General features: G+C 34.8%; 2 protein-coding genes across 2 annotated transcripts; one reads left to right on the top strand and one right to left on the bottom strand.

Moving 5' to 3' along the window:
- Positions 1-2705: 2705 nt before the first annotated feature.
- LOC130744890 (uncharacterized) lies at positions 2706-3662 on the bottom strand. The gene has a single exon (XM_057597052.1). The coding sequence runs from the start codon at positions 3660-3662 to the stop codon at positions 2706-2708; it is 957 nt and encodes a 318-aa protein (XP_057453035.1).
- Positions 3663-11313: 7651 nt separating this feature from the next.
- Positions 11314-13189, top strand: LOC130746708 (xyloglucan endotransglucosylase protein 6-like). The gene is made up of 3 exons (XM_057599411.1): positions 11314-11642; positions 11806-11906; positions 12429-13189. The coding sequence occupies exons 1-3, from the start codon at positions 11327-11329 to the stop codon at positions 13041-13043; spliced, it is 1032 nt and encodes a 343-aa protein (XP_057455394.1). The 5' UTR covers positions 11314-11326; the 3' UTR covers positions 13044-13189.
- The last annotated feature ends 3499 nt before the right edge of the window (positions 13190-16688 follow it).

Consider the following 16688-nt stretch of genomic DNA (forward strand, 5'->3'; position numbering starts at 1 on the left):
ATTGAGGTGGAGTAAGACAAAGTGTCCCTACCTGAGAAACAATTAGTGGAATCTCTCATATTTTAAAGATGAGGTAAAATGTATATTTTAAGAGTTTTGATATTCAGTTGAATTTTTTTTTTTCTTTTTCACTTCATTTTCACTCATTATGCTTCTTTTTTTTTTCCAAGTAAGAAAGTATTTCAATATCTGATTGTGGTGCATGATTCTAGAAGACAACTATTCACCGTCACCATCGTTGTTACCACCAAGACCACCACCACCACCACTATCATTGCCGTCAACACTTCATTCACCACCTGCACCATCACCACCACTGCCACCACCCCACCGGTAACAACCACTACCACCGCGATCACTGTCAATAGGTAATACCGATCTCCAACACTAGTGCTACCTGGCTCTCTACCATCATGTCGCTTCAACCACCTAGTGTTGTGGATTTACTAACCAACAAATAGCTTTTAAGTTATAAAAAAATGACAAACAACTTTTACTTTTTCTAAGAGCTATTATATTTTTTTACTTTTATTTAAAAGTAACTTTTAAGATAAAAAAAAGTCGGGTCAAACACTGTCTTAAAAATAAAATTTAAATTTGTAGTTCAAAAGTTTTTTTTATCAAAAGGTGTTTTGTAATTTTTTTTCAAAAGCAAAATATATATTGATTAATGAGAAAATGACATGGATTTACAACCCTCTTCAAACGAGATAAAAAAATAGCAACGCCAGCAACCACCCAGTCCGTCCAAAACACCAGCCAGAGGTATTTTGCAATGTTAAGAAAACTTTAATTTGAAAACTAAAAATAGAAAATATTTCTATGTTGTTTTGAGATTTTAGTTTTCAAATCTGTAAATAAGAATTTTTTTTTTAAAGAAAATTTTGAAAATAAGGATAAACGAGTTTTTTAATTTTTTTCAACAGAAAAGAGAAGTAGACCTATATCACTGTTTTTTTTTGTCAAACATCCCTATTTCATTAATTCCCATAAATAAATTCTGGAAGCCATAGGACTCAATACATGGAACAAGTCAACAAACTCAGGACATATTCTGGAGGCAATTCAATAAGCCCAATGAAAATTCACTCCGAGTAGAAACAATCGTTGGCCCATGTGAAGTCAAACTAGACAAAAACAATCTAACTTCGATCACAACAACTACTTCAGAATTTTTTCTGGTGTTTTTGGTGAAAATTTTCACCAAACAACTACTTCAGATTAATTTTTTTTAAAACAATTTTCAAAAAAAAAGATTTTTTTTAAACAACTTCAGATTAACAAAAGCCTAAAATATAACCGTTTGCATTTTTTTTATAGGTAAATGTTAATTAATTAGTTTTTACTCATGGTTTCAACCTTGGACCTTTCACTTTTCATTCTCGTCAACTCTTATGTCTCATATCTCTTATCACTTAAGCTAGGTAGCTAGCCCTTATAACTATTTCTTCAATGTATATACTAAAATTGTACGTATTACCATAAAAAAAAAGTGTTACAATTGATGGACCACGTCAAAAAAACTCCACCTAGACCATATGTAATAAAAAAAATAGGAAAAGCGAAAGACGTTAACATGTCATGCATGTACTATTAATTTTTGTCAAATGTCATAAAAAAAAAATGGTCACATAGGAAGAAAAGTGAATAGAGAAAAACTATTTAAGGTGCATATAAATTAAATAATGTTAAATGCTACATCCCCGGGACTTATAATCATTTAATTGTCACTCACTAACCGCTATAAAGTGAAAAATGTGAAATAAAAAATAAAAAACGCGTTTTGTGGAGGTTTGAAACCGCCACAAAAATAAGTGTTTGGAGTGTTTGTCACCATAGAGTGATCCACCAATCATTTTTATATTTCCATTTCAAGAGATTAGTTTGAGTAATTCTTTTAGTAAAATCTCAAATTTAAGTCTTGTGGGTGAAAAAATGTTCCCTGAAAGAGTTACACACATTAAAATGTAAATATTTCTTAGTTAAATAGAATTATTTCTTCACGAATATACCTATAATTTTTTTTTAAGAGAAGATAATGCAAAAAAAATTCTTAGGTTTACCATAAAGACGGCTTCGAAAGTGAATGTTCGCATTATATAATTAGTTCACGCCATCACCGTTCATCATACATCCTGCACAAGAAAAGTCCAAAAGAAGAGCAACGTACGGCCTGGTCTGCTTGCACACTCTCGTCTCAGTAACTATTAATCTATTCAGTGATTTTTCTTTTCGCGTTCTACATCACCCATAACAGTGGTGATTTTATACACACTTTCTGATCACTAATATTCTGCAACACGAAACCATCAATACTTGAAACTTTGAGTTGTCAATCCCACTCAACGCTTAAAAAGAAATTAAAATAACAGAGAAATCATAAAAATCTTGTACAATTTTTTTAACAATGTAGCCTCTATTTCTTACCAGGATGCTTGTCTAGGTATATATTAATAATGGTCGTGGTGAGACTCTGTCTTCGGAAGAATCAATCTGGGAGAATTTGAAAGGTGGTATTAGATTAAGTGGAAAGAAGTAGCAAACTAGAATCCTTTTGTTGTAGATGATATACTTTACGAGGAAAGAATTTCAATGTTTATGTTATTTTTGATAATGTTGCGATCTTCATTCATTAATTAAGTTTGCATATTATACGATCTATGTTTCCATGTAGTTTTTTTTTTTTGAAATATGTCTGAATAACATTAAACTTGGACTGGCACGGAGGCCAAAAGGTCCGTAGAAATAAATGAATTCGCTTCAGAAGGGACTTCCTCAATCCACACTAAACCGGCGAATGAGGAAGCCTTCCTAGCAAGTAAATCCGCCACCGCATTGCCAGAACGGCGAACAAAAGAAAGGTCTATTACATCAAAAGAACGGGAAAGAACAAAACAATCATTAATAATAGAAACTAAATAAGAAGCACCATCCGGAGGCTTGGTCCATCGTTGAAACAGTTGCAAGCAATCTGTTTCAAAACAAACACGACGGAAACCAAGCTGAATGGCTAGAACCATAGCCCAACGCAAAGCAGCAGCTTCGGCCAACAACGGAGAAGAGGCCGCTAAAGGAAACGCAGCTGCTGATGCTAAAACAAAACCCTCATGATCCCTGGCCACCATACCTGCCCCGATATCAGAAGCAGACCTGAAAGAAGCATCAAAATTAATTTTGATCACCCCACGCGTAGGCCGCTGCCAAACTGCCACCATGGAAGGAGCATTCCGCACCTTTGTCCCACTCGCCGGCAACAACTGACCCAGGTCCTGCGCACGCTGCACCACCAAGGGGACCGAGAACGCACGTCCCTCAAAGACAACACGATTCCGAGCCTCCCATAAAGCATAGGATGTCGCTTGCCACAAAGAGATGGCATCCTCCTCAGCTGAATCAATAAAATAACTCAGGAAATCATGCAAAGTGTCAAACCTGTCAAGCCGTAGCGCAAGAGGGCTACCAAACCAGAAAGCTCGAGTAACCGCACACCGGATCCACAAATGATCAACCGTTTCCGGTTCCATACCGCATAAGGGGCAATCAACCTCTACATCCACACCACGCCGCACCAACGCTGTCCTCACGGGAAGATAGCCAGAAGATGCGCGCCAAGCAAGCTCTTTGCACCGAGGTAAACCCGAGCTGCTCCAGAATGTTTCCATGTAGTTCAATACAAAAGAAATATATAATTCAAGTAAATGAGAAATATAATATTGTAGTGAATGGCTTAAAAATTTCCCTCACACGCCATTTTGAGATGTAATTTTATATGTTGTTCTATAGCTTCTTTTGCAACTTTATCTTGGGCATTAGTTTTAACACCTCCTTATTAATCTCACACCCTCTTTTATTTTCTAAATTCCCTTAATACCCTCTCTTATAAAGAGATAGTCAAAGTGTGAGAGTATTTTCACACATACTAAGTGTGAAACATTTTCACACTCAATATGTGTGAAAATATTTCACATTCACTAAGTGTGAAACACTTAAAACGAAAGGAAGAAGGTGAAGAGAGAATAAAAATACTCAATTCGCACAATTGTGTTTCACACTCAAGGGTGTGAAACACAATTCAGTTTCGCACTCAAGATTAGTAGTGTGAATGAACTTTATTTTCAATTTTAAATTTTTCGTTTCTTTAGAATTAGATTTCACACTCAAGTGTGTGAAACATTTTCAAATTTCACACTCAAGAGTGTGAGTTATTGAACTGTTAATAATTTTTTAATTTTTTTTTGTTTTTTTTATAATTTTCATTTCACACATTTCACACTCAAGAGTGTGAAATCTTTTCAAATTTCACACTCAAGAGTGTGAAAGAATCAAGTGTTAAGAATTTTATTTTTAATTTTAAATATTTAGTTTTTAATAATTAAATTTCAAATTTCACACTCAAGAGTGTGAAAGAATCAAGTGTTAAGAATTTTATTTTTAATTTTAACTATTTAGTTTTTAATAATTAAATTTCACACTCAAATGTGTGAAACATTTTCAAATTTCACACTCAAGAGTGTGAGTTATTGAACTGTTAATAATTTTTTAATTTTTTTTTTATAATTTTCATTTCACACTCAAGAGTGTGAAATCTTTTCAAATTTCACACTCAAGAGTGTGAAAGAACCAAGTGTTAAGAATTTTATTTTTAATTTTAAATATTTAGTTTTTAATAATTAAATTTCACACTCAAATGTGTGAAACATTTTTAAATTTCACACTCAAGAGTGTGAGTTATTGAACTGTTAATAATTTTATTTAAAAAAAATTAATTTTTTTATATTTTCATTTCACACTCAAGAGTGTGAAATATTTTCAAATTTCACCCTCAAGAGTGTGAAGGAACCAACTGTTAAATGTGAAATACTTAAAACGAAAGGAAGAAGGTGAAGAGAGAACAAACATACATCGGTTCACACTTACAATGTATGAAATGTTTTCACATATATTAAGTGTGAAAAGTGGCAACGAAGAAAACTATGAGATGAGAGTAAAAGTGAAGGGTGGTGATAAAAAAAAATGATGGTAGTGATAAGATAGGAAAATGGATATGTTTGGAATGAAATTAAATTTTAAAGGGTATTTCAGATATTTTGGTGCATAAAGGAGGGTGGGAGATTAATTGAGGGGGTGTTAAAACTAATGTCCATTTATCTTTGTATTGGGTTGAAGTACATTTTATTTCAATATATTTTTTGGCTTATAAAAACAAATGTGAAGTTGTTGCACTACCATTTTGTTTCCCACATATTATCATCAGTCCAAATCATTCTATCTCTCCCTTAATTTTAGGTTCAACACTTACAGCTTGAGGGTTATTTTTTTCTACGGGATCGATGGTTAATAATATAACCCCAATCGAATGTGAAATTGTATGAGGGATGAATAGTTAAACAATGGTTTAATTACTTATATATAGAGAGGGGTGTATTTAATAGTATTAAGAATGAAAAAATTGTATTAATATAAAAACTCGTAGAGAACAATTATGAAATGTTTTAAAACTTCTAATAGTAATATGTTTTTTTTATAAATTTATTATATATATTGTCTTCACAATATAAAATGTCTAGATTCGTCACTATTAACTTATGAGAGTCAATCATTAGCATTTTTCTTGTACGAATTAGTTAGACATTTCAAAGAGTTTATATATAGGGACCTCATAATTTTTTTTCTTTTCAAAAAACTGTTTTTTTTTGTCAAAGGGAATAGTTTCATTAGATGGAAAGTTTTTTTTCTTTTCAAAAAACTGTTTTTTTTTGTCAAAGGGAATAGTTTCATTAGATGGAAAGGGCCATACTCAGTACAAGGCTACAAGAGCCAAACATTCAGCCTTTTCTACAGAGCCCATACAAATTCTCAAGCAATACAATTAGGCCTACTAGCTGATGTACACAGTAAACTTACAAGAAAGTTCTATTACACTTAAGCACATGACTCTTTTGTACATCTAAACACAGTTAGCTAAAGGAGATTTAAAAAAGAGACAACTTGCAAGCCCAAAGCCACCAAGCCCATCACCAATAAGCCCAAAAACTCAGCCCAATAAAGAAATCCAAACAAACCCTAGCAATTTGGGATCTGAGGCGTTGGAAGCGATGGCGACGGCGGCGGGACGACGTTGGCTTCACCGCTCAACCTAGAACCTGATCTCCTGCAAACAAAGCGAAAATTTGATATGAAAGCTTAAATGTCGCTCAAACAGCTTAACTTAACCTCCAAAAAGCTCAAAATAAGGTTACGCACCCTCGAAGATTATATCATAAAATCCACTATTAGATACATATCGATTATATATCAATAAAATTTTACCTTAATTTGAAAACATTTTATATTGAGCTCGGTCTCTCCAATAATAATAATAATAAATTATATTGAAATGTATGTAAATCTCAACACTTAATTAGAAATTATTGTTGTTTAAGATTATAATATTTGAACAACAAATAATTAAAGTGACTAGTAATTTAATTCAACATTTGAGTTCACAAAAGTCATGTTATAATTAAGGTTATTAACTGTCAAATATTATAAAAATATTACTGCACCATTCTAATTTGAGTCTTTGTGTTTGTGTTTCACAAGATGTTTATAAGAGCTACAGTAAGAAATATATAGTTTTACCATTAAATATGTTCTTCATTTACGAGTGTTTTTATTAAAATAATTTAATTAATGCAGCATAAAATTAAAATTGATTGTTATAAATACTGGAGGCAGTATAAATATAATAAGGTACACACATGTTACAAGATACTACTAGTAGAGTAGTAGTATTGTGTTTTCTGGATTTGCGCGATCCTACCCCTTCGAAAAGAGGACCAAAACTAAGAGCCGTACAATTATTGTATAATAGTGCAAGAACGTAACAATAGCCAAGATTACATTACATTTCCAAGTACAAGCACGTTACAACCTTCATTTTTTTAATTTAAAAATAAATATATCATATCTTCAAATCCGAACAAACTCGGAGGAATTTTTTTATATATTTTAAGCCACAAATGTCAGTAACATATTTTGTTATTGTATTTTCATTAAAAAACAATAAGTTATCTTGTTGTAAATCTAAATTTAATGTTCTTAACGATAACTCAAGTGGTAAGAGATACGAGATATATGAATCAGATGAAAGAGATATAAGGATCCATCTCCGAATGATGCAATTTATCTTTATAATATAAAAAAAACTAAATTTACAAATTGTTTTTATTAGTGAGACTTACATTAATGCATATTTGAATGCACGATAATTAAAAAGTCACAATAATACCAAAATCTGAATGGACAACTACAAAATTAAGAAAAAATGTTTTTTTACTATGATTTTGATTCACCTTAACTTTTCATTGTTTATTTAAATATACACTTAAAGTTTCAAGAGACATGGTTCTATTCTAATTGAGTGTAACATATAGGTGACTAAATTCTCCATATAGCTGTATATTTAGGGCCTGTTTGGTGGACAAGATAAATAGACATGGTATGATAACAATAATTTTACCATGTTGTAATATGTTGTTTAATTTGTTGCGCTAGTAGGACATGATAACACTATCATATCCATTATCCTATCATGTGTAAAAGTTATCATGAGGGGGGAGATATGATAGAAATATCCTGTCAGTTTATGAATATTATGACATTTTATTTCAAACGAAAATTTGATACAATTTTCATTGTTCCTACAATATCCTATCAATATTGTCAAAAAAAAAATAATAACCTATCAATATCATGTCCCTATAAGAGTTTATTCTGGTCTTATCATATCATGTCATATTCAATCATTTATATCCTCCTCTTATTCTATCCCGACCACCAAATGAGCCTTTATAGGACTTGATCGACATGATTAAGATGAATAAAGTCAAAAAAGAATACACAAGAGTGTTTTTGAAATTCTGCATTAACATTATAATCGTATGTACAATCAATAATCATTTGTTGCGTTTGCTCATAACCCCATCTCCTAATTAATTTTGCTGTGTAGATCCAAAACAAAGGCAATAAAAGAAATACTAAAACTAAAGATGTGGTGTCACATTTATTAAATTTGCTGGATTGAAGCTGGGTTGAGAGGGAACAAGACTTTCTTTGTAAATTGATAGAAATAGAAATTAAAACTATGGTTTGGTGAAAACCCGACCCCAATCTGTCAGCCCCACTTGCCCATTCCCAGTAAGATCTCTTTCCACTTTTGTTTACAGAAAAATTGTAAATTTCCATTCATTTTAGTTGTCCATCGCAAAACATTCACATGAAGATCTATCATGACACTATTATACTATATAGTAATCTTTAAAAAAATACAAATGTCAGTGTAATATTCCCGATAAACACAGTGCTCAGATCTCAAAGGCATAAAATATTTACTCATTCATTCCTTCCATCTACTAAAATTTTGATATATATGGATTAAGAAATAAAGCAGACATCATTATTTTCTTAAACCTTTTTTTAATCGTGATATTTCGTGGATCCAATATTCTGGTCACTAAAAGGTTATCCGAGTAGAGGTACAAAGTGATGCTCGACCATATAAAATGGTAGCGCAATGGCGGAGCACAACATATTAAAATGCTTGTAAAAGGCTTTCTCACAATCAAGTTGAATTAGATAATATCATTAGTTTAGAAAAAGTATATATGTGGTTATAATTGAATAAGCACTTAATAAATATCATAATTTTTATATTACAAGAGGAAAATTATTGTAAATTTAAACACTATTATTCACAAGACACGATGACAATAAAAAGGAAATATGAATCATTCATTTATGATCATAGTTGCGTTGAAGTACCCTTATATTTCTTTTCAATATATTTTTTAGCTTATAAAAAAATGATAGTTGCATGATTTTTATTAGAACATCAATTTTTTAAGATAATGAATGATAACATACGTCTTGTATCTTTTAATTTGCTTATTGACTTTATATTGGAACTCTTTAATCTACTTGGATGCCTTAACTTGTATCTTTTTCTCTTATTTCTCAACTTTGATGGGATTTAGATATACATTATCATCATTTATGTTATGATGATGTGACTTTTGACACAAATTTATAGAGAAATTGGAGTTTTAATTAAAAATGATGTTTTCTTTTTCATTGAAAAATGTGTTTATGTGGATTGAAAATGTATCCAAAGTCCAAACACACACATACTAATTTGTGTAGGTTAAATTAATGGTTCTCATATATCCTTAATTACATTTAGAGTCAATGTTTTCAAACCATGACATTTCATGGTAAAGTTGCATTAGTTCCTCCTACTCGTATAGGTGTAGTTAATTAAGTGTCATTCCATTATAGACTGTACACTATTTAAATACATACATATATCATGTGATTTTCAATATTCATTAATGATAAGTTAGGAAATATATAGATGCTCTTGAACTAATATTATTTTCCAAGTTAATGGAAGATAAACATGATATTAATTTTTTAACAATAACATCTTAATAATAGTTCTAACTGTTTAACCATAGTTCCAACAACTTAACTAAAAACTAAAATATTAGTGAAAGTTTGGTCTTCCTTTTATGTTATTTGAAACTTGGTTGTCATATATGAGCCTTAACTTATGAGATTTTAGAGATGTTAGTTGGATCTCAAACCAAAAAAAATTGTTTTATTTTTAATTAATCAATTTCATAGTAAACATATAAATTAATCAAAATAGATATATAATTAGTAAAATTACAATACATTTTAATTTTTTTAATAATAGATAAATTAAATAATAAAAACAAAAACCTTTAAAATAATAATTTTTAAAAAGAAACAAAGAGAGGATAAGTAACCTCGAGAGGGAAATGTCGATTTAAAAGAGTAAAAAGTAAAAGAAAAAAAGAATATTTTCCTTTGTATAATTGTGCTGCGCACACTGCATAGTCCAGCTGGAAATGCTGTCAACAAAAGAAAAGCAAAAGCGAGACACAAGAAAGCTGATAAACAGGACCAGGAACCAACTACCACTTTCGAACCACTCCCAAATCAAAATGCTTAACATAGGCTCTTTCACGGTTTCACCCAATTTGACACCAGGCAATGTGGATTTTGCACCAGGATTATGGTTATTAAATTTAAGAAAAATGTTACCGAAAACTTTAATAGTATTAAATGGTATTAATTCAACTCACTGAAATACTGTATTAGTAGTATTAGTTAAAAAATTTATACGTGATAATTTTTGCTTAATGAATTTTTTCTGTGCACAATTTTTTTTTATGATTACAAACTATATATAAAATTAAGTATCAAAAAACTATATATAAAATTACATGTATAAGTTATTGAAAAAAGTTAATGGGCCCCTTTGCACCATCTCTAGATTTGAGTGGAAAGATTCATCATTTAAAATTGTGTATGGACAAAATTATTGAGGAGGTAGTAGATAGTTTTTTCGTAGGCATTCTAAAAAAGAAAAAAAAAATTCTATAAGATATAGTCATAAAACTAAATCCTTAATACTATAGAATCATGTTTTTTTTTTGAACGATACTATAGAATCATGTTATATAAGTAGATTTCTCCTAATAATTTTTTGAATTAGGATGTACATCGTTAATGTAAACAGATTTTACACATTCACCCAATTGAATTCCACCAAATCATAAAATATATTTTTATTTTAATTAAAATTTTAAATGAAAATTATTATTTCTCTTACGTGACATGTTGTAATTAATTATCAATATAAAACTATGGTATCCCACAACTGACAAATGCTTCTCCATACCCACCACTCAGGAATCGAACTCTGGACTAGACGGTTAAGGAATTCAACTATCTACAAGTTATGCTGTAACTTTGGTATTAGTATTGAACTATGATTCGGTTAAAGAACTCAATTTGAAAGAAGTAAGGAAGTAAATACTCCATGCACTCAAAAAATTTTAAAATACAAGTTTCATTCACACCACAATTTTTTTACAGATAACCTCTCCATGATTGAAACGATGTTGGATCCAACGGTTGCGAGGAAAAGCAGGAGATATTTTAAACACATATACAGCCGATGACAACTGTAGCGTGACAATCACCAGCTGTATTATCCCACATGGCATTACTTTATTGGACATGATCTGCCATCATTCCATTAGAGCAGTGGTGCCCCACTCGCTACCAACAGCTTTCGCCAGCTTGCACACTGAGCACAGTAACGGCTACATTTTTTTAACCCCACATCGATTTTAATTCGTTTGCCTCATTCCTTGGAATTTGAAATCCTACGTGTCACGTGACCTGGCACACCCTTTCATTACGTGGAAATTGTGAGTGAGTGACTGAGTGTGAAGTGTGAAAGGGTGCTATAAATATGACTGAACACTCCCATTCTTTTCTTGTGAGCCCTCACACAGTTTCAGAGTGGAACCTTCAGTACTCTACAGTTCACTCTGCTACTACTCTGCATATAAATCAAATCCCTCTTTCTTTTTGTTATTTCTCTGCATTCTCTTCAGCTACTACACCAATGGTGAACATGTCTGGGATCTTGGCATTTTTTGTTGGTCTTGTTATGGTGGGGTTGGTTTCCTCTGCCAAGTTTGATGAACTCTTCCAGTCTAGCTGGGCTCTTGACCATTTCATCCATGAAGGAGAACAAATCAAACTCCAACTTGACAAATATTCTGGTAACTAACTAAACAGTTTCCTTGATATTAATTTTCAACATTTTTTGTTAGATCTGAATGCCCTTTGTAACAAGTTTAATAAATGCTACTTTGGTGTTTACATACTTGCAAAAAAAATTGTTTGTTTGTGTTATTTATGTCAAAAAATGTGTGAATGTTGCAGGTGCGGGATTTGAATCAAAGAAAAAGTACATGTTTGGTAGAGTGAGCCTTAATCTTAAGCTTGTGGAGGGTGACTCTGCTGGAACTGTTACTGCTTTCTATGTAAGTGATGAGGATTTAACATTAATTTCCCTTAATTTGCTTGTGATTCACATTTTGCAATGTTCATAATTTAATTATAGTATTACTCACGACATGAAGATAATGCCTGTGGTCCCCATAGTTAAAAAGTTTGCATATTCAGTTCAATGAATTGATCGTTCACAACTGTAGCTTCCATGAATAGACTAATAACAGAGCAATTAGGGTTAATAAATTGACTAGTACCATAACGCCATTTAATTTAGTCCCACCTACCTACTTTTTTTAAAACGTGCCTCCAATTAATCCTTGCATTAACTGTCTTTTTTTCCACATTCAATTAACTCAGTAACTAGAATGACATCTATCAACTTTATATATTTGTGCACATTTTAAAATAGTTGTTGCTTAAGGTTATATACACGGTTTAAGAACTCATTAATTGATATATAATTGGATTAAAATAAGTTGAGTTATATTATAGAGTGAAAACTACACAGAGTACTGAATTTGAAGTTTGATGATTGATTATTTGTGATGCAGATGTCATCAGAGGGAGCAAATCACAATGAATTCGATTTCGAGTTTCTGGGAAACACCACAGGTGAACCTTACTCAGTCCAGACCAACGTTTATGTGAACGGAGTTGGTAACAGAGAGCAGAGACTCAACCTCTGGTTCGATCCCACCAAGGAGTTCCACTCCTACTCAATCTTCTGGAACCAGCGCCAAGTTGTGTTCCTTGTCGACGAGACTCCAATCAGGGTTCACATGAATCTGGAACACAAGGGAATTCCATTCCCAAAGGACCAAGCCATGGGGGTGTACAGCTCGCTGTGGAATGCTGATGATTGGGCTACACAAGGGGGGCGCGTGAAGACAGATTGGAGCCATGCACCGTTTGTTGCTACCTACAAGGATTTTGAGATCAATGCTTGTGAGTGTCCGGTGCCGGTGACGGCGGCGGAGAATGCGAAGAGGTGTAGCAGCAGTGAGGATAAGAGTTATTGGTGGGATGAGCCAACGATGTCGGAGCTGAGCTTGCACCAGAGCCACCAGCTCTTGTGGGTTAGGGCGAACCATATGGTGTATGATTATTGTAGTGACACTGCTAGGTTTCCGGTCACGCCTGCTGAGTGTGTCCACCACCGTCATTAGTAGTGAGAAGAGTGTGAGATTAGGAAGGGGAAGACAATGATGAGTGAACTGAGAGAACTAGGAAATGAACATGTGCTTCATGTTTCAATCACGATGTAACATATTTTTTTTTTGCTAATGCATTATGTTAATTCTTTTTTTGTTCAGTTGTTTCTAGTGCAATCCAATTTTTATGCTCTCTCATTATGTGCAATCTCACGGATTACATTTGGGGATAAAGAAGATTAAGATATGGAGAATTGAGATAGAATCGTGTGGAAGATAACAAACTAAACAATTGGGCAGCTGAAGCCAAATTTATGCTCTGCAGCTTCACGGGTTGCTTTGGGAGGGGGGACCAAGAGCATTAAAATACAGAGTTGAGATAGAGTTGGATGGAACATCTATCTATCTATAAACTATATAAAGGGAGAGCTTTTGCAATCTTGGAGGTAAATCTGTCAATCAACAAATAATTTCCAAGGCAATGAAGCTTGACCATGGATATTTTGGTAAAAATCTATTTTATTTCACTTGGATTGAATCTCAGCCGTTGATTCACAATAAGTTATTATTTATGGATCAAATCTTGGCCGTCGAAATCCTCCAGCAATCTTGATCTTCTTTTGTATTTGGCTGATGTTATGGTTTCTCCTTTTTCATCCGTTTTCATTCTTCTAGCGCTTTTAATCGCGTCGCACGTTATCCCTTTCATGTCTTCCGTTTTCCTTCTATCGTGTGAGCAGAACCGGAACAGAGCACGAGCGAGGCAGATCACGAACGAGGCGAAGCAGATGAGATTGAAGGCGGGTTTCAATCATCTGGGCTTTAGTTTGATTCTTGCAGGCGGTGGTGGAGCGACCTGCGATCTACTAGGTTCTCATTTTCTTAAGTTTTGGTTCTTTTCTTTTCTTTTCTTTCATCTTTCTGAGCTTTGTGAGACTCTGATTATTGTTTTTTAGGGGGTTCTTTGCTTCTTGCATAAATTAGTGGAATGATCTGGGGTTTAGGGTTTCTACCGCTCTTTCGATCATCAGGATTTGGTATGGACAGTCTTCCTTCCAAGGTTCTCTTTCCATGTTTATTGTTTTCGTTTTGCTAATTTCAGCTTTCACCCATTACCATTGCATGTTTTGTTCTCTGTCATCTGAATTCCTAATCTTTCAACGTTTTAACTTATATTCGATTATCCATCTTTATTGTTTCAGATTAATCTGTACCAGAGCATGTTATTTACGTCATCATCGTCCAGGTCTGGCGCTTCAACTCTTTTCTTTCTCTCTATGTTTTTATTGTGTTAATTTGATTTTTTATGTTTCATGTTTTTTATTTGTTTGAGAAGCTGTTTATGTCAGTATTATGAATATGAGGTCTAACTAAGCAAATAGAGTTGGAAAGTGTTGAATAGGGTTTTCAGTAGTGTTAGAGGAAGAGAGATAATATATGATAAATAATTTAAAATTGATTTTTTGAACTGTGGCTCTTCCAACGGCGGACTGACATTGTTAGTCCTGATTACACCTATTGAGAAGTATATGGTTTCTTTTTTCAATTTCAGGTTTTTGAAGTCTCCGTTTTTCCTTTCCACTTGATTTTCTGTAGTTTTCATTGTGCTGAGCCTGTTTTGGAAAACTTCTTTTGGTTGTTATGGATCTTAGGGTTCTTTTTATTTTTGTCATGTTTGCCTTTTCATTCAGCCTTTTGTTTCTTCACTTTTGATATTCACCACCATTAATGTTTCTTTTTAGTTTTTGTCTTTAGTCACAGTTGATTTGGGATCACTTGATACCCTTCCTCTTCTGCATTCTTTACTTCTGGGTTCTCTGAAATTAGGTTTTGTTCGGTTCCAATAATCAGGCATGCTGAAAGGGAACCAATGAAAACCTTTAGATGTGCGCAACTTCAGAGAGAATGATTCCTGCGGAGCACCCAATTCGCTCAGATGCATTTCCGCCGCTTTCAGCACCAAAATCATCGTCCCTCCGCCCAGTTGAGATGCCTCCTGCACCTGAGCCAGGTCAGATCGGCGTAGTCGTCTCCTGGTGTTTTTGTTTTCGCCATTGTGATGGCTTCCGGAGCTATTCCTCCCCATGAACAACCTAAAGGTAACATTTTCTTTTCTTTGATTTGTTTATATCTTGGGTATGAACGTGATTTTGTTTTCTCCGGTCTTTAGAATCTTGATAGAATAAGAATAAGAATATGTTGATTATTCCATATTTGATTCCCTGTAATTACTCTGTAATTAGGTCTAGCATTTATGTATTTAGTCAACCATGCATTGTATAAATATTGTACCATTCATCAATAATATTCACGAATTCAGTTATCTTACATGGTATCTAGAGCAGGTTCAGATCTCTCTTTTATCTGACCTAATTTTCCTATTTTTCCTTCTCATAGTCGCTGCTGCCTCCCTCCCTTCCAAGGGCCGCCTCCGCCGTGCCTTCCTCGCACCGCCGCACAGCCCACCGCCGCCGCGTCTCCTCAAGCGCCGCCGCTCCACATCGTGCGTGCAACTCCACAGCCGCACCTCCCCTCCGCTGCTCCCACACTCTCTCGTCTTCCTCCTTCCTCCTCTCTCAGCGCCACCGCCTGCCTCTTGCCGGCCGCCGCCAGCCTCCCTTATTCCGGCCGCCGCTCGCCCAGCCAGCCGCCGCCAGCAACTACCGGATTTGACCCTCTGCAACTCGGGTCAGCCCCACCCGCATCAAATCCGTGCAACTTGCCAACCGTGACAGCCCAGTCACTTGTTTCTCCCCCTCCCGGTTCACCCTACACACCCGGTTCGCCAGACCCGCCCCCTGAACCGGTTTACTTTATTTTTTGAATCCGGTTCCAGGCCAGATTACAAAAAAAAAAAAACCTATTGTCCTTTACTCTTGGCCCGATATCTCGCCGTCATGTCTTCTCAAGCCTCCTCGGACACCTCCATGCCCGCCACCAGTTCTCCGGCAGTCACCATCGCGGCCCCTCCTGCCCCGTCGGCTAAACCTAATTTCCACCCGGCGCTTGCTTACGAACATTAGGAATCACATTCCTATTATGCTTGACGTGGAGACTGATCGCTATGGCACCTGGGCGGAGCTTTTCCGCATCCATGCCTGTTCTCACCGGGTTTTGCACCACATTGTCCCTGTTGCGGACAAGCCTCCTCCGCCTGTCACTGACCCTACCTACGAGCTGTGGATCACTTTGGATTCCACTGTCCTTCAGTGGATTTATGCCACCATCTCCATTAATCTGATGACTACCATCATGGAGCCTGACTCCACCGCTCTCACTGCTTGGACTCGTTTGGTTGATATTTTCTGGGATAATCAGAACGCTCGTGCTGTCACTCTAGAGCAGGAGTTCTCTAATGTTCGCATGGAGGCATTTCCGACTGTCGCCTCCTACTGTCAGCGTCTGAAGACGCTTTCTGACCAGCTCCGTGATGTCGGTGCTCCTGTGAACAATCACCGTCTAGTTTTGCAGCTCATCTCCGGCCTCACTGACGCTTATAAGGGTGTTGCTACTTTGATTCGTCAGAGCAATCCGCTCCCCTCCTTTCATCAGGCTCGCTCCATGCTTACCTTGGAGGAAGCCGGTATGGCTAAGATGAAACCTGCTGAACCTCCAGTTGCATATGTTGCTACTCAGTCGCGTCCTTCCGATGCCTCTTCT

The sequence above is a fragment of the Lotus japonicus genome, chromosome 3, assembly GCF_012489685.1.
Source record: "Lotus japonicus ecotype B-129 chromosome 3, LjGifu_v1.2".
NCBI lineage: Eukaryota > Viridiplantae > Streptophyta > Magnoliopsida > Fabales > Fabaceae > Lotus > Lotus japonicus.